The sequence below is a fragment of the Argiope bruennichi genome, chromosome 7, assembly GCF_947563725.1.
Source record: "Argiope bruennichi chromosome 7, qqArgBrue1.1, whole genome shotgun sequence".
NCBI lineage: Eukaryota > Metazoa > Arthropoda > Arachnida > Araneae > Araneidae > Argiope > Argiope bruennichi.
The window spans coordinates 19,972,651-19,991,965 of record NC_079157.1 but is presented as its reverse complement, the minus strand read 5'-3'; the positions used below and the strand labels follow the sequence as shown (position 1 = coordinate 19,991,965).

General features: G+C 33.7%; 1 protein-coding gene across 1 annotated transcript in view; it reads right to left on the bottom strand.

Annotated features, from left to right (window-relative positions):
- Positions 1-4,124: 4,124 nt before the first annotated feature.
- The window catches only part of LOC129976259 (uncharacterized), a 30,449-nt gene continuing 15,258 nt past the window's right edge, over positions 4,125-19,315 (bottom strand). Inside the window, exons 5-8 of the mRNA XM_056089738.1 lie at positions 14,602-14,793; positions 12,834-13,019; positions 8,992-9,180; positions 4,125-4,450 (exon numbers count right to left, since the gene is read on the bottom strand). Coding sequence (XP_055945713.1) covers positions 4,445-4,450; positions 8,992-9,180; positions 12,834-13,019; positions 14,602-14,793 — 573 coding nt within the window. The 3' untranslated portion in view covers positions 4,125-4,444. The remainder of the gene's footprint in view (positions 4,451-8,991; positions 9,181-12,833; positions 13,020-14,601; positions 14,794-19,315) is intronic.

Here is a 19,315-nt window from a genome sequence, read left to right as displayed (position 1 = left end):
GCGATGTCCAAGTTCCAAGACCACAGGTTGATTATCAGACTATCTTGGGTGCAGTTCTTGTTTCCATCAGTACCATCCACGCATATTAAATCTGCCATTTTGCCTCTTCGTTAGAAAAGGAATCGTTTTACTTTCGTCATCTTCATCTGGCCAAGATTCGATACAAATTCCTTATGAAATTCCTTTATGGATTCCAAATGGAATTTAATAAAAGCAATCTAAATGAAGGCCAGACTGTAGAATGCAATGGGTTGGTGGCAGATTCAATTCAAGAATAAGAAGTGGAAGATTATGAACAGTGGCTGCAGGCCATGCTGACCAAATAAGGTTTCGGGTTCAGGAACTGAGTGTAATATTAATCTTAATGAGTATTTCCATACAAGTGAATCTTCTACAGATTTAAAGCTTCACGTTGGCAAAGGGATGGGTCAGGTATCATCCTAATTATCTGAGGTTGATTCGAAATAAAATTCAGAGTAATTCTTGAATGCCTCTAAATTCTTTTGTTTATATGGAAGCATGTTTTAAATACACCTGGATACGACTTTTACCCATTTGATTGGAAATCGAGTTTATGCGTCTTCTTAATTTTTTGGAATATGTGTCTTGATGTCAGATTGTATATGTGTTGTATTTTGTAAATTAAAAAATATTTTCATTAAATACTCGCAAGCTAAGTAAAAGAATTTAAGTTAAATATTATAAGTTATATTAATGATACGTTACAAGTATAATTGATGTAGATAGTTCGTTTGTTCCGTCCGATTATAGTTCATGTTTTAAAACTAAACATACCATAACCGGTCAAATGACCGATTATGAACTTTTGCATCGGAAATGAGCATATCATCTTATCCCTTTTGCATCTTTGACTTCATGACTTTTTCTAAGAATTATATGCAGTTAATATTCTATTATTTGTAACTGGTATTTTGAGTAATTCTTGTCGTATACCGTTATCTACCACAAACAGTCATTTGACCGGGAGAACAATTTATTGCTTTAAAGGTTATCGGATCAAAAATTATGAAGTAATGTGTATTCAATGTATTGAATTCAGTTAGTTGCATATTGATTTCGATGGCATAAATGCCTGGATTTTTTATAAATAAAGATGCAAATATCTCGAGACAAGATTTTCTACTCCAGTTTGGAGCAGAACTAGTCGCCGATTTTCGAGAAGCCGTGAACAACCAAAAGAAAGAATAAATACAAAACGATCGATGCCTGAATCTATTTCAGATTCTTACCAATATAATGCATGTCAAATAGAATATTGTAAGGAAAATGAAACCATCAAAATTTGTTCTAAATGGGAAAAATATGTTTGCGTAAAATGTGCAATGAAAACACCCTGTATATGTAAAAAAGGCGATAAGCAATGAATTAATAATTTTTATTCTTTGTGTATGTAATACATAGAAATTGACAATATACAATTTGTTTAATTATAATGAAATAAATTTGTTTATTTCCTTTCTAACATTCATATTTCATACATTCAATCAGGAAACAACGTTCGGTCATTTGACCGAGTATGGTAGAAATGGGTATGTATTAAGTGTTAATTGATTAGTTCATGATGGAATGTTTTTACCATACTCTTCCTTTGAAAATATAGTGCCACAAATTGAAAATTTTCCTTTTACCTTTTGCAGACACCAAGAAATGAGTCAAAAGAATTCACTAGTTCCTGGTGCAGTAAGAATGTTATTGAAAGCACAAGAGAGGATTGCTATTATGGACGCAATCGATGCACTTGAATTTTTAAGAAATTCTGGATCAATTGATGTATTTAACACTCAACACGAATAAATATGCACTTTTCAAAGGCACCAGAATATAGCTACATTATATCATAATTCAATCAATTATCATGCTATGACAGCTTTTTGCGAAATGAATCCTAATTTTCCTTTAGCAGATATCAGTTTGATTAGATAATCTCCAGTTTCTCGGTCTTTTCAAAACATAACCTATTATTTTACAATCGCGACCGCTGCAAACGAATGATAGAGTCCTCGAGTTTGAAGAAACTGTTTGTCTCCGAGCGATGAAGGCAAATTCATTCGTATATGGTGCATATTGCAGTATTTTAAACATACAAATTTCAGGATTTTTCCCATTTCGGTTTGGTGTGTGTCGTAAAATTTCATTATGGTCATCTGACTACCTGTCGAAATTCAAATGATCATAAATCTTGTTTAATGACAAAATACCTAAAGAAGTGATTTGGTAAATTTCTAACGGCTTATATCAGAAAAAAAGAAGCAAAAGGCCCTATCTATATTTTTTTAAATATTAATCGGAACATATAATTTAATTAATACTAATTAGTTTAACATTATAATGTTTTGATCCTGGCCGATCAAATAAGAGTAGAGTAACAAATAATTTCTTTATTTACAGCCTTATAAGTATACAAGAAAAACTTGTTCTCATCCAGATTAATATTATTGACAAAATTCAATCAACAGTTGAAAGTTAATCACGAAATGGTTCCTCGATCAATTCGGAGAATAGACACCAAAAGAAACGCTAAGCGATGCTAGCTCAAACGGTTACACCAAGGGTAGTTCCAGAAATCCACCGATCTTCATCGGGTTGATCTAAACACAGAAGCCCGAAAAGCACGGATCTTCTCACAAAATCAGAAACACCTTCGAACTCTCATGTCTCGACAACTCCTCATTCAAGCTGTTCTCACTGCTCTTACCCCCCCCCCTCTTCAAAAAATATCGCATTTTATTTCCGTCAAATCACCACCTCTCATTTTCTCATTGGTGCACTTGAGCTAATTATCTCCTAATAGCCATGCAGCAATGCTTCCTCAATGATCTTCAGTAGATCGTGGGAATGTCTGAATGATTCATCTTAATGACCCTTCCCGAGCACATGTTAATTACATTCAATTCGCCGCAAACTCCTGCTAAAGTCTGTCCGACTTCGACGCTTAATGACAACGGTTTCTGTAGATTTATGTGAGTTGTTCATTCCTAATGAAAAAAAGTTTAAATTCTGGATGTCTTGACGTTTCTCCCTTGAAGATATAATGGATCTCCTTGAAACGGCGAAACACACGTGCGGTCCTTTATCTGGATGCAACTAATGACCAAACACAATGACCCAACTGGAAAGAAGTATCCCCCTCCCATCTGGCAGTCTGGAGGCTCTTAACAATGCGTGGGGTAAACAGGTGGCGTTACATCTGGCTGGAATGCCAATTATCAGGTGAGGGAAACAGGGAATGTTACAACATTAAAATTAAGAGCTCTTGTCATTACAGGGAACTTAGAAAATACATTTGTGGGAACATCGCCTCTGGCCTGGTTTATAGCAGTTACATTTGTGAAAAGGGAGTAGGATTATAGTAAACAGATACTAGAAGAATATTCTTTAGAATTTTGCTGGATTTTAGATGATGCTGTCAAGCATAAATCGCAGGATTTCTAAAGTCAAAAACTTTGAGATTCATCTGCAAAAGAAACAAGGGTCTGATTTTCCGAATTCAGAAACTATTAAATTGTTGCATTTTTTTTTTTTTTTTTTTTTTTTTTGCACCAGAATAAGAACTATTGTCATAGTATTATACAAAAACTAATGACATGAAAATTAAATTTCGAAAATAAATTAGGGCTATTTGAAAAACATCTCTGCTAGTATCTGCTCTAATTCAGATACCAAACAACTTCGGATACATGCATATACAGTCCAAGATTCACGGTAGGCAAAGAGTTGTTAGTCCACTCTTCAGCCTTAATGAATTTGATTGCATAACTCTGGATATGAAGCAAAATAGCTTTAATGTGATTTCATTTAACCCGATAGCCAAGCAATTAATTTATCAAACTCGTTTCGCACAGAAATATTCCGTCATGACCGGTTAACAGGTTAAAATAGAAAATTTTGCAGCCCGGGAATTGTCATGATCGGTTCTATCCGCAGTTTAAACTACTTAAATTTGGTTTCTTACAAGAACTTTGTAGCGAAGAGCATTGAAACAAAAGGTAATTACGAAGCACTGCACTATTTCAAATTTAAATATTGAGACATCAATTGAGTTGCGATATATAATCGAAATAAATTTATTCATTATTTTATTTACAAGAGAAAAATAAGGAAAAAATGATAAAAAATTTTCTTTATTCAATGCAATGAAAAGTTAAGTGAGCAAAATATTCATAAAACATTTAATAACTCTATTTAATAAAAAGTTAAACATGGAAATAAAATCAATAGTTCGCCAAGGCTGAACAAGTCTAAAATCTTAAAAAAAAAAATAAACATGAATTTACGTTTTGAACATTTTAAATTTATGAAGGTCATTGAGGTAATATGAATAATTGTATAGAACAGCACATAAAATGAAAAGATGAAATTTGATGGTATTTCGATGCATATTCACATTGCAGATGCTACATCAAAGCCTTGTCACTTGGATTAATCAGTTCTGAAAAATAAATAAATTTCACTAAAGTTATAATGTTTATAATCTGGTATACTATCTGTAAACTTCAACATGCATAAAACGAAATTTGTACACAATGTTGTACAAGATAGACAGCTAGACTTTATGATACCACATTTCACTACTTCTTAGTTTTGTTTTGGTTTTAGTTATATTAACATCCCGTTTTCCTAAAGCAAGAAAAGAGACGTTTCGGGACGGAAAGTGTAATTTTGAACCGTGGTCAGATGATGAGGAAGAGAGCTGAGCTGGAACCTCTCTCTCCAAACTTCCACGCCACACCAGCTGGAGGACATTTGGCCCCGATGGATTTGCCGTGCATCAGACCCGCTTACATAACGGTTCTGAGGCGGAATCGGGTCCCGAACCTGAAACCCTCCACTTCTGAAACCGAGACCTTACCACCAGGCCACCGCGGGCCCCACTACTTGTTAGATAATGAAAGAAATTTGAAAATCTTATTGAAATACATTCAAACCATTTTAAATTGATAATGGCATTGAAATTTTAAAGTTATCTATAATTTTAAATTTTTAAAAATATATTTACAATAGTACTAACAATAACAATAGTAAAACAATAATACAATGAAAAATAAAATAATTGTATCCCTTCCTCCTCATCCGATCGTTTATTCACCTTAAAATTGCCCTCGTCAAAACTTTAAAAAACAAAGTTCGCTGTAATTAAATTAATAATTATTGAATTAATATCGATTCATATTAATTTAATACTGATCTAGATCTTCACTTACAATTTTATATGATATATTTTTAAAATACGCTAATCAACTCAAGCCAGTTAAAATGAGGATATGTTTAAATTTAATCATCATTTATATAATGTTGTTTGATCATTATTTATATAATGTTGTTTGATCATTATTTATATAATGTTGTTTGATCATTATTTATATAATGTTGTTTGATCATTATTTATATAATGTTGTTTGATCATTATTTATATAATGTTGTTTGATCATTATTTATATAATGTTGTTTGATCATTATTTATATAATGTTGTTTGATCATTATTTATATAATGTTGTTTGATCATTATTTATATAATGTTGTTTGATCATTATTTATATAATGTTGTTTGATCATTATTTATATAATGTTGTTTGATCATTATTTATATAATGTTGTTTGATCATTATTTATATAATGTTGTTTGATCATTATTTATATAATGTTATTTGATCATTATTTATATAATGTTATTTGATCATTATTTATATAATGTTATTTGATCATTATTTATATAATGTTATTTGATCATTTTCTCACATTAATTTCAAATTCATTTTTATAGCGAGATAACAGTTATTTGATTTTTCGCATACTCTCTGGTAAAGATGCCCCTCCCTTTCATAAAAAATTGTAGACAATGGGCAAAGCCGTGAAAACCACGAGTACTCAGATTTTTATTTTCACATCTCAGAACTGCGGGGTTCTTTTAAATGCAGTAAGGAAAATACGTACTTCGGCATTAACTGCTTCTCACTAGTGAGCAATAATTAAGGAAGAACGATCTTTGATTTGAGAATCTAGAGATTTTATCAAATCAAGTGTACTGGTGTTGTGACGAATGCATTTTTGTTGATTAATTGTTAATATGCGATTATACACAAGTACTGGAAAACTGAATATGTATTTTGACACTTTTTTTCCAACCGATTCAAATTAAAGTTTGACTCAGATCTAAAATCGTAATCACAAGGTCACTAACTAAATTTCATTAATCTAACTTGTTACGGTTTTGGATAATGTTAACTTACAGAAAAGGTATTGACCAACATAAGGTCAACTCTTTGACGATTTGGTTCTAAATTTGATGCAGTTCAGTTATATTAACGTCCCATTTTAACCCTTTGAGTCTCACCGAGATATATATACATGTCCCATTGATATTTTTAAATCATCCAAAGGGATAAGTAAGTGCGGAATTTATTGAAGGGCATGTCCCAGTGGATTTTTGTGACTACATTCATATGTCAGTGTCATTTTTAACTACATCTTAGTAATAAAGTATTAATAAAGAAACGCGAACGAAAACCGCATGTGTCATGAATAAAGTTGCACTATGCAAAAACTGTTTTGCAATGCATAGAAATGTCACGAATAATATTGGATATGTAATTAGTAAGTTTTCTTGCAATAATTTTTTTTAATAAAAAAACTAGACTCAACTTTTCATTGTATTTCATATGGTCACCTCAACCCCAATGCGTTACATATGTCCCATTTAAAAAGACCACTGGGACGCATATGACCCACATCAAAAATTGCACATATAGTTAATTTTTGTTTTTATTTTAGCAGAATATAGGAATTTTGTACTTTATTTTACCCATTATAGCCCTAAATTATCTTAATTTTGAAACAAAACTGGTATTGAAAGAGTTAAAGCAACACTAAGACTATTTTAGTATGTACCTCGTAATTCTGATTCGCGATTAGACGACGAGAGGGACAGCTGAGTTGGCACTTCCCTCTCCTTACTTCAGCAACACACAAGCGGGAAAGCGGTTGGATCCGTCTGATTTAACGTGCATCAATATAAATATGTGGGCTTGGTGCACATTAAATATGACGGGCCCAAACGTCCTCCGAAACTTACACGATGCTACTTCTGGAGAATCGGGTCTCGAGCCCGTAACCTTCCCGTTTCGAAGAGCTTTTACCATTAGACCACCCCGGCCACAAATAGATGCAGAACTTTACTTTGAATCTCCGAGTGCATGGTGTTGCCTAACACACACACGGGTGGTGAAACAAGCTTACCCTAAAAGTATAGTCGACAGACTAGTCGATACGATTATCAAAGTCGTTTTGTGTTTGAGTTTAGGGGTTATCACATATTCAGATATACAGACGGAGAGACGTTGAAGGAATTCAGCCAAAGTTTAAAACTAATCAAAAAATTGAAGAAAAATATTTATATCCTGAATTCCAAATCTCCAGCCTTTGAGATTTAGGTTCTTGTGATCACTTTTACTTGAACAAATAATCACGTTCTCCTTGAAAGAACATTGTCCAAATTCAATGGAAATTCTTAAGTTTGGTCTAAAGGCACACATCAAATTTTAATCATCTAGCTTATTATATTGTTCGCCATCAGATTCTGAAATCCTCCATACTTTTCAGCATGCGTTAGGGAGAATTAAATTCGACAGAATAGGGGTGAGAGGAAAGTTGAAAGGAAGAGATATTTACATTTAACAATGAAGTAAATTACAGAAATGCGCACGTCCTTGCGAGTCTCACCCCTTAGTGGAACAGAATCGTCGAAAAATTGTCGTCTCAGGATATTGAAACGAACAGTATTTTTAAGTTTGAAATAGATAGACAAAATCCCAGAAATGTTTCTTCTGTTAACTTTTGAATGTTATGCTATGGATAAGAATTTTTTTCTTTGAACTTATCGAAATGGGAGGACGAATGTTTCATTACATTCTTGAAAACGTTGCTTTATTAGCACACAAAAGAACTGTTATTACATGAGAATATTATTGATTGTTGTGAGCTCACACCCAACATTTGGATAGAATTAATGTATGATTGACTTTGTAAATATTTAAAACGAAAAGTGCAGAACAATTTAGATAATTGTGAAGAATCTTGACATTGGTGAAATTAGAGATTTTTTGAAAACTAATATAATAATTTAATAATCAAGATTCAACTTTTTATAATAATATTAAATTATGTAAAGCTATGAAAATATTTTGAGGAAATTATTTCATCAATTTAAATAATAATAGTAATTTAATTTATAATATAAATCATATTCACAAATAAATGTCCAGGAAATAAAGTATTCTTGAGTATTCTACAGTTGTCTGACTGTTATTTTGATGACTTTGCCAAGAGAATATAATTTTAGAGTTATAGCATGATTTTCAGATTTCCATGTAGAAAAAAATATAAGAAGATGTTTTAGTAAATTCCTATTGTTCCTTCTAATAATATCAGAATGTTAAATAATTAAAATACTTGCGAATAAATGATTCAGATCAATAAAATTGCTGGTCTATTCTAGAATTACTGGCCTGGTGGCAAGGTCTAGGCTTCGAAGTCGGAGGGCTTCAGGAACGAGACCCGATTCCAAGGAAGAACCATCGAGTAAGCGGGTCTGGTGCATGTTAGATCCGTCGGGGTCAAACATCATCCCACTGTTTTATTGCGGAAGTTTGGAAAAAGGGATGCCAGCTCGGGTGTCGTTCTCGTCATCTAACCGTGGTTTAAAAGTAAGAGGTTCGTCCCAAATTATCTCTAATGTTGCTTTGAAAAGGGATGTTAAATGGGAGATAAATGAATGCCAGGAAATTCAAATAAAAAGGCACAAATTATCCTGAGTATTCTACAAAAATCTGGCGATTATTTTGGCGATTGAAAGATTTGTTGTGGTGATATAGCCAGCTTTTCGTATTTCTATAAAATAAGACGCCTTCGTATCTTTATAAGAAGCTATTTTAATTCATTGAAACTTTTGATTAATTCAATATAGAAATGCTTACCTTTCTGTAACCTCTATATGTAGCATACATTCCAGTAGGTATGAAAGGTATCACCACTAAAGAGAATCGCCAATCCATTCGGTAACAAACCCATGCTGTAGCCAAAGAGCTGTATGCAATCATCACGGGGCCCAATAAACGTTCATAATATCTTCGATAGCCTACTGGCCTAGGAATAACTTTGTAAAACTGTAAAGTATAAAAAAACAACGGTATTTTAACTAATGCTCTTTGTCAAAGATATTCTTAAAAATATATATTTTTAAAAAATAAACTATATAGAAAACTACAAAAGATTATTTCACAAGCATTGTACGATGAAGATAAAGTAAATATACATCACATATTTATTTATTGATAATATACAAGTTTAAAATGAAGAAATTCGAGAATGAATTTTAAGAAGGTTTTTTTTTCAAATATTAATTAATTAAATTTGTCCTGTAATTTCTATTTGGTCGCCATAGTCGCCAAATCCGTTGCGAACTGGTTGCCAAGTTTGTCGCCAAGCTCTATTTTGCCACTTAATATTGTAATTCTATCATATGTATCTACATATTTATATTAATTGTAATTATTTAATAAAAATAACTATAATAAAAAATTGTTGACCTAAATAGGAATCGACTTTTATGTATTCCTTGTTTTTTAAATTTTTTTTTATATATATTACTTGTTTAGAAAATACTTATCAAGCATTCTGTGTATACGTCAGCATGATCACTGAAAATCGCGAAAAACTGCTTGGATGAAATTTAACATGATATTATATACTGAAGATTGGATTCAGATGCAGATTTGTAGATCTATGTCAATTTCTGAAACAAATTTACTCAAAGTTTGACTGCCTGTTTCTATATATGTAAACATACTTACCAAAAAACAAAATATGCTTCATATAAATAATATTCTAAATTCAAATTTGACATAGAAGTCCTGTTTTTTTAAATTTTGGACGTAATCTGCAAGAAATTCGAGAAGTATGTTCGAAATGCAAAATCTACGCCCCATCGACATTAATAATTTGCCTCTCTGTCCTGTTTTTAAAACATAATCTAGCCGGTAAGTATCAAGTTGGATATGTATGTGTATGCCTTGCAAATTAAAATCGCTGAATTTTAAAATGAAGGTTATTTTTTTTTCAAATCCCGGTATGTCAAAAAGGAAAAAAATAAATTAATCAAAAATTAAGTTTGGTTAGTTCAGTTTAGTTATATTGCCGCACTGAAGAAAGACAGTCGAATCTCCATGGCCGAATGGTCATGGCACTGGTCTCATGATCAGGAGACCTGGGTTCGAATCCCGCTAGAGACAGTGCGATTAATATTATATGTAAATATCCAAATACTTAATTCCTCGATTTTATGTTTTCCTTTACTTCATGTTCCAGAAGATACGGGACATTTCTTTAGTTTACCAGACAAGTGTTCTGGACTTTTCTTACTGTCTCCAGAAGAGTATTCTGGAACTTTCTCTTCTTGTATAAAAGCAGAAGATTTGTCAGTCACTGTATTCTCAGTTCTGAGTTCAGTTAATAAATTGGTTTATCTCTATCTCTTGTATGTGCCATTCAGTTCTATACTATAGCATCTACGTGACAATATTGACGCTCCGCTTTTAAAGCAACACTATGGCTATTTTGGGACTAAATCACGGTCAGATGAAAAGGATGACACCAGAACTGATACCACTTTACAAACGTCTATATCACACCAGTGGGATGTTTGGCCCGACAAATTTAGCGTGCACCAGACCCGCTTACACGACGGTTCTTCGGTTCAATCGGGTCTCGAATCTAAACCCCTCCAGTTACGAGGCTGAGACCTTGCCACCAGGTTACCACGGCCATCAAAAATTAAGTTCAAAATTGTTAATTTTTCGACATAATCGCAGAGGAAATTACTGCATTTGACATATCGAAAAACCAGGTTATTGAAATCTTTGAAAAACGTTGACAACATTGATGCGAGAGTGGTCTTAATAGTATTTTGAAGTTCCTCTTTAGAAGACGTTTTATCGACGTTTTCCACAGTCACAATTTTGGCATGCCAATCGGCCCTCTTATAATCTGGAATTCCAGCATCATTCATTTTTTTCGAACATGATCAATTCAATGAACGATATCTTATGTCGCAATAGATTTGCATCTTTACCTCCTTTCATCGAGAACATGGTTTAGAGAACTTCTTCCTAAAGTGAAAAACTAGTTAGGATGTCAATGCTTCCATTCTGATAAGGAGCTTCAAAGAACGTCGTTGCCCATCTCGCATCACTAGCGACAGTGCTTTTCGAAAATGGTATGGGTATCATGATCCTCGGGTACGGAAAAACTTGAATCTTCACGGTGATTATATCGGAAAGTTAACCTGTTTGTACATAGCTTTTGGCAATAAATTGCTTCTGTCTTTAATTTTTGTCTAATTTTGTAGTCCATCAAAACTTGAAAAAAAAAATCGACTTCCACCTTTATCTAAAGGTTTCACTTTATAATAGGATCTCCACCCTAATGAACGTGGCATTCAGGACACTCCTGGTCAAATATCTTTTTCTAAGCCATTTGATAAAGGAATATGCTTTTAGTTCAACAGATGACAATACTTCTAGTTGTAAGATAAAAGAAATTGCACTCTAGGTTGTGTAAATGAATACACTACTAAAAAAATTCAGAAGTCTTCGTACTTTAATACTGTCTCTATCATATTAGTCATACAATAAAGCATTGGTATCCATTTTAAACAATAAATATTTTTATCTTCTGAAACCAAAGCTGCCAAAGCTTATATATCCATGAATTTCATTGTTATAAGCCAATAATTGGCCACTTTGAGTCGGTGCAAGTTTCTTAAACTATGCTATTTTGAAATGATCTAAAATGCAATATTTAAACTACGATCAGTTTAAGCAGAAAGAGACGGAGAAAATTCTAGATTAAAATATTAGCATCTGTCAAAATTGTACCTTAAATTTCATTAAACGATTGTTGAATATCTTAGACATTCGAATGAAAGATCCATTGCTCTCACGGGTATTATACCTGCACTTAGCGTTGACCAATAAAAATCTCTCAAATTTTGGGTTACTGACAAATTTTTTACCCGATTGACTTCATTTTTTGAACAGGTCTATTGTTTGCCAACTGATTCTAAAACCTTGCAGGGTTTATTGCGCTTGCGTTAGGGTGGATTTAATTTATCAAAATAGGGGTAAGTGGAAAATTGAAAGATGCTTACATTTAACAAAAAGGTGAATTCAGATTGTTCACGGATTTATGAGGCAACTGCCAATAATTGTCAGAAAAAGATAATTTGCGATAAAATATTTCAAAGAATTTATTTACATTAAGATGCATAAAAAATAAATGGAAGATAGTTGTTCTTAATTTTTTTTAATTTAGTTTTTTTTGCAAAATGATTATGTTAAAATGCTTCGGGGTTTTTTTTTTAATATACTATTGAATTTTGACAATATTTTGAGATTAATACCGGTGAACAATCGAGATTTTACTCTTTTTAAAGCATTTTACTTTTATTTAAAGCATTGCTATAAAAACATTGATATATCTATAATTTTATAATACGATTCTTTTACATAAAAATATTCTTAAAGTATATTTTTGCTACTTGAACTAGCCATATAAGCAATAAATAGTGTAATTTTGAAAAAATAATACCATTAGAAACAACACGACACCAATTTAAAAAAATGAACGAAAAATTATCTAATAAAGCGGAAAAGAATGAAGAATTCCAGAAGTGCACCTCATCAGTGCGCATCTCACTCCTTAATGCGATAGAATCGTCAAAAAGTGGTAATCTCAGGATACTGAAACGAACAGTACTTACCTGATGGACCGATCGGCAGACAAGAAAATTGCCTAATCCAGCAAGAGATATGAATATAAAATACTTCATAGTTGTATCTTCCACGAAGTGAAACGACAGACAAGAGGTCAAGATAGTCAGTGGTCCAGCCGTCATGTTAGCGAGGGAGTAAAATACTTGCGTATCCAAGTCAGTATACCGCCGAAGCTGTTGTAAAAAGTATTTCAGTGAGAAATTTCATACGAATTACGATAGCTAACAGCAGTTACATCTAAAATAGTTAGCTTTATTGTCCATGTACAGGCAAAAACACAAATACGGAGAATAAAGTCTCCAATAATAAGCATTGAATTATGAGGATCAGGGTTGAATACTTTGCAATCCATTTTTTTTTAATTTAACACATTTGTAATATTAGTGGGTCTATGAGTGAGATATTCTTTATTGTCATGCTCAAAATACAGGTATTTTTCAAGACTAGTGCGTGCATATATCAAGCGTGTATAGAAATTGTTATTTATAAACTATCTAAAATTTAAAAAAATACTTTATCAAATGCTGTTTTTATCATTGACATGTTTTGGTTTGTGGTTTTTTTAAAGCCTCAAAATACTCGGGGGAAAAATAAAGTTAGGGATCGTAAGAAGTTATCACCCGAAAAAGCACAAAGAAGAAAATGGGAAAGAACGTGAAACTCAGAGCGGAGATATTGAAAAGTACATATTATGCATTTTTTTTTTTAATTTTCAATTTTTTTAGCTGGCAAAAAAAGTTCTGGAGCTCGAACGACTTTTCGATGGCAAAAATGATTGCTTTTCTGATTGCGCAATGTAATTGTCCCGTGATCCTTAAAAAACAATTGAAACCGGATTTGCGCTAAAAAGAAAAAAAAAATCTGGCCTGGAAGAAAAGCTTTGGAGTTCAAACAAATAATTTTAAGATAAAAAAAATTGATTTTCTAAATATCGACACATGAGTAATTTGGTAATCACGTGATAGTTTCAAATCGGCTTAAACTGGATTTAAGAAAAATTTTGATCTCGAGATGATACCACGGGACTTAAAAAAGTAACAATGTTCTTGCATAGTAACATGAAATTTGTTATAGCAGATTTCATTTTTAAATGCTCTTCCTAAATTCTTAATTTGAAGTAAATATACAAAATCAGCATTTCCCTTTTTAAAAAATTTTAAATGTTTTTAAAAGCCTTTATTTTTATGCAATGAAACAATTTGAAAGACGAATCTTATTTTTCTGTTTGAAACAAATATTTAAATGCTAAAATATCGTCATTAATTTGAAATTGATTATGCCTAAACCATAAGTATAAATAAGTAAAATGTATGTATTTCTGAATTGCTTTAGCTAGTTTTAAAAAAAAGTCATATCTTAAATAATATCTGTTCATTTTGCATGGCATTAACATTTTATTTTTGATTGAAGGAACTGCGCTGTAAGAAGCATGCTCATTTGTTTGAACACAAAATTTTGAAACATTAACGAATAATTAAATATTTGCAAAAGGATGCTTCAAAATAATTTATTTTTTCAAATTTGAATCTTTCCTTGCAGAAAATTTACTAAAATCAAAGCCTATAAAATAATAGAATTGCTCCTTCGAGCATATCTGTACTTCCAAGTTTAAATGATATTTAAAGAAAAGCTACTAAAAATAAAATGAATTAATTTAATGTATAACCAACTAGTTATCAAAGTAAGGATTCGTGCATCGATTTGATGATTAGCCAAAAATATACCCGCACATGATTAGCCAAAAATTATACTCACACATGTAAGTGATCCATAGATGAGAAATGCGGCAAAGAAGTCCATAACAATCATCAAAATATTCCAAAGCCGAGGGAAATCGTGCATTGATCCATAAATAGTCAAAACAAGACTGCTCAAGGCAAATAAGCAACTTCCCATCATTGTTTTAATCACTTTAAACAGAAACAATTTTCTTACTATAGTATCAGCCTGTAAAAATAGTTACGTTCATTATTTTTCATAATTATATCAATTTCGATTCTAATTCATGAATAATGAATCGCTCATCAGATGTTGTTAGTTTAATCAGATTTTGAAATTACACTAAGAATGTATTGAACGGAAGATAAGGAAGAGATGGATGTCATCCTTAAGGAAAATTCGGCACATTTTATTTTGCACTCACTAAAAGTCCACTCATTTCAAGTTACAAGGTGCCATATATTGGAGAAGGAGCCAATGCTGAGAAATGCATGTCTAATAATTATATCCTGAAATCGTTATTCCAGTTTTCCTTTGTATATTGTTACGAAATTTCCGGGTTCGTTTGGATAGTGGAAGTGATATGGTGTGGACAAGGCTCGAGCAGTAGAATGCAAGCAGTTCTACAGCAGCAGTAAGCAGTAATTTCAAGCAGCAGTTCTACTGCCGCCTGCTTATTGCTCAAGGCAAATAAGCAGGCGAAAGTAGAAAAAAAAATGACGTTTATTTACACGAAGAAGGACGGCACAAAGACGACAACTATATACAGCAGAGACGAACACAGTAGACGACAGTACCACACTTCAGTAGACAGCAACACACGAAGCGGATAGACAGAATCCAGCAAGAGAGGGGCTCCTGGGAGCTTCGCTCTACCGTCTCTCCAATGGCTGACCTTCTCGCTTTAGCTGCCGACTCGCTACTTCACACACGTCTTCACTTATACCACTTCTTCCTCGTAGCTTCAAAATGCCCGTCTTTTATAGTTCCGGGAGGCGGGTGTAGAATCTTCAGACCAATCAGGACGTCTCTGGGTGTATCTCGGTTCCTACTGGATGGATCGTGAAACTTCTCGAACTTTCCAGTATGATCCATTTTGACGCCAAAGTCGCCAATGATCGCCAAGTTTGTCTCCACGCTCTGAGGACATTGACGCGGCACCCGCTCAGCATGCACAGGACAGATCGTCCAACGGTCTTTCTTACTATGACACTATTCGTGCTGGGAAACAAATTACTGGTTTGTAACAATATGAAGTAATGAGAACTACTGTGCCGTTTAAAAAAATTCGAACCCTAGATTGATATCTTAATTTTCTCCACGAATTTAAATTAAATTTATAGATATCTATCGAATTTGCAATGAAATCTAATCAGAGCAGATTTGTCTGGCAACTTGAATGCAAGTGAATTCTATTAATACAAAATATACGAGGTTAGATAGATAAAATTTAATACATAGGTTTGGTATTTATATGGGAGTTCTTATCGAATTAGAAATCGCATATGTCAGAATTAACCACTAGACGGTTTGTGTTCTCTTATGCATGAATAAACGATAACTCAAAAACGAAACGACTTAAAGTAGTTATGCAATTGTCTCTACAATTGCAGTTCTTCGTTAAATTTTGATCCCAGTCAATCAGAAAAAGAAAAAACCTATTTCCGCATTAAATTTAGCAAAGATTCTAGATTCATGCTAAAGATTTCAATTTCGTATCCATTGTTGGCCAATCTCACGCATAACCTTATCAATGCCCATGATTGTGTGCGATGGGAGTTCTTATGGATTGGTTTGGTTTAGTTATATTAACGTCCCGTTTGATGCAACACTAGGGCTATTTCGTAATTTTAAACCGCGGTCAGATGACGAGGACGACACCTGAGCTGTCACCCCCTCTCCACACCACACCAGCGGGAGGACGTTTGGTCAGGACGGATTTAACGTGCAACAGACCCCCTTACACGACGGTTCTTCGGTGGAATCGGGTCTCGAACCTGAAACCCTCCGGTTCCGAAGCCGAGACCTTTCCACCAGGCTACCACGGCCCAAGTCCTTATGGAAGAGTAAGCAAGAAGGCTTCGAAGAAATCACTCCCACTTTTTTTTATCTGTTACTGAGAAAAGAGTGGAAGATATTAGCAAGAAAAATTAGAAGAAATCATATCTGTATCTGGCAGATATTAGCAAGAAAATATAAGTGATCAGCAACTCGAAATGCATTTAAATCAGACATATAATTCACGTGTCTCTCATGAAGATGAGACACTGATGAACTCATTAATAATGCATTTGCTCAGCATTTTCTTTAGATATTTGAGGGATGGTAGAACAGAACCAGCAGATATATGCTCAATCCAATTACTATGTCCTAGGTTCGAGTCCCAGTTTGGGCTGGTTATTCTCCCCCCTCTGTTCTATCTGGGAGGTGTGTGAAAGAGCACCTCGTAAAGAGGAGGTGTGCAAGCGATTGTGTGAGTGTCATCTTTTGAGCTAGTAGTCAGATTTGTGCCCTCGGGTGCTCAGGGTCCTTTACCCTCAGAAGCCATTATAAAAACTCGGCTTAAATATGCGGACTTGACTATGATAAATGCATAAGTAACAACAGCAACCAATTACTGTTAATACACTCCCCACTTCTCCGATATTATGCGTCTATAATGACTTGTGTGACATAAATCGCATGCAGTCATTGGATTTGGGGAAAACTTTTGTTCTGTATTTTGCTCACATAGTGAATGGGGACTTAGGCTGTAATATTTTGCAATGTGAGAGGTGTACCAGAACGAAAAAACCATCTCTTGTGACGTTGTATAAAATCTTCTCATTAATGGGTTAGCTGGAGTGTTAATGTGGGTTCACACGAGGCTAATGGTTGCGCACAATTGTTGTCTCCTACTGTTGCCCTCGTGTGAATAGTTGAGACAACGTCGGTGGGACAATGGCAAATGGTTGTCCCGTTGAGACACCCATTTGCCACTGTCCCATTGCGGTCACGTGATTTTCCTGAAGTAGGCGTGATCTTCTATTGCGCGCAATAGTTGGCCTCGTGTGAACCCACCTTTAGTATGCCAATTTGCATAAGCGCAGTGAATTGTTCGCATCTGGATACGTCAGCATCCCAGAACTTCCCATCCTGAAGTCATTCATTCTCTTCCTACATGCTGGGATCAGCATTTCAATGTCTATGACGATTATTTAGTTGCATTCATCTGCACGAACTATAATTATAATATCTTTTTTAAAATTTCTTTACACAAAACTGTGGCTAAGTTTTCCTTTGGGCACACCTTACACTTCAAGCCTCTAATTATCTGATATTTCGCCATTAATGACTTTAAGAACACGTCGCGAAGAGGGTTACAATAATATTTATTCAGTAGATATATTAGTCTATGTAGCTATTATTAAGGATTATTACGTAAAGAGAAAACGAAAAAAAAAATGTTAAATACAAAAATCTAAAATACAAACATCTTGAAAAATTTTGACTTCTTGATTCCCAAAAGAAATAAGGTGAGTAAATAGTTGCATATGGTATCTTTTTTTTGCTAAGGAATCTCAAATTTTGAAAGGTTTTCTATGATTCTTAAAAATTAATGTAAGCAATTTGTGATTAACAGTACTTAACAGGAATATACAAAGTGTCCTGAAATAGACTGACGACTTTCAAAAATGCACAACAGGGAAACGGGTGATGTTAAAAACGCAATTCTTGTAGCGAATTCATGCGACAGAGCTTAAACTTTTTCTCCAACAGTTTTTGTTTTAGTTCAAAAAGTTCTCGATGGATGGAGCTGCAAGTATCCTTTATCGTTTCTCCTACATGCAAGTCATCTGCCTCAGAAGGGGTTTCAATTTAATAAAGAATGTTTTGTGATTGGACGAGCAGTAAAGAATTGAGAACCTGTTCTGTAAGAAAATTTTAAAAATTATGTATTCGTTGTAGCAAAAGATTTTTCTTGTACTGGAATTCCACTGATTGGAGGACAGTATCACGGCAACAAGAAGCTTTCAGAGTAAATTCCAAATCGTTAAGGACCCGCAGGCGAATAAAATAAGGCAATTGTACGAGAAATTTGCACGAACAGATAGTATTGTGGACGAAAATGTTGGAACGATTGGACCACACCATTCGGCTATTACACAATCGAAAATACTATTCGTTTGTGTATCCCGAGACGACTATTTTTTGATGATTCTATCTCGCTAAGGGTTGAGACGAGGATTGATGAGCACATTTCTGGAATTCTTCGTCATTCTTTGACCTTAATTCTCATCCCATTAGATATTTTTTCAATCTTTTTTTTTTCTCGAGTATTTGAATATAATGCCGTTTCTGATTTTATTATTTTAATTTATTCTGCGAGTAATTAGAGTTTATTTTATTGTTACATTTAAGCATCTCCTTCCACCTTTCCTCTCACCCCGGTTTTGAGGAATTAAACCTAAACTAACGCATGCGCAAAAGAGCGGAGGGTTTTAAATTCCGTTGGAAAACAATATTGTACTGCTTGTTGTTTGTTTCTTATGGCACTTGCCACCGACAAGCCCACTGTTACGAAGACAGCGATTTAAGCCTGAGGGGGACGTCTCTTATTTTTTATACCAGCGCCAACTAGGGCCAAGAGTACGACTTTGCCACTCACGCATCACTCATTCGCTTGCACAACCCCTTTTTACAGGAGGGCACATTCACACATCTCACAGATAGAACAGAAGAACAACCATGCCCAAACCGGGACTCGAAC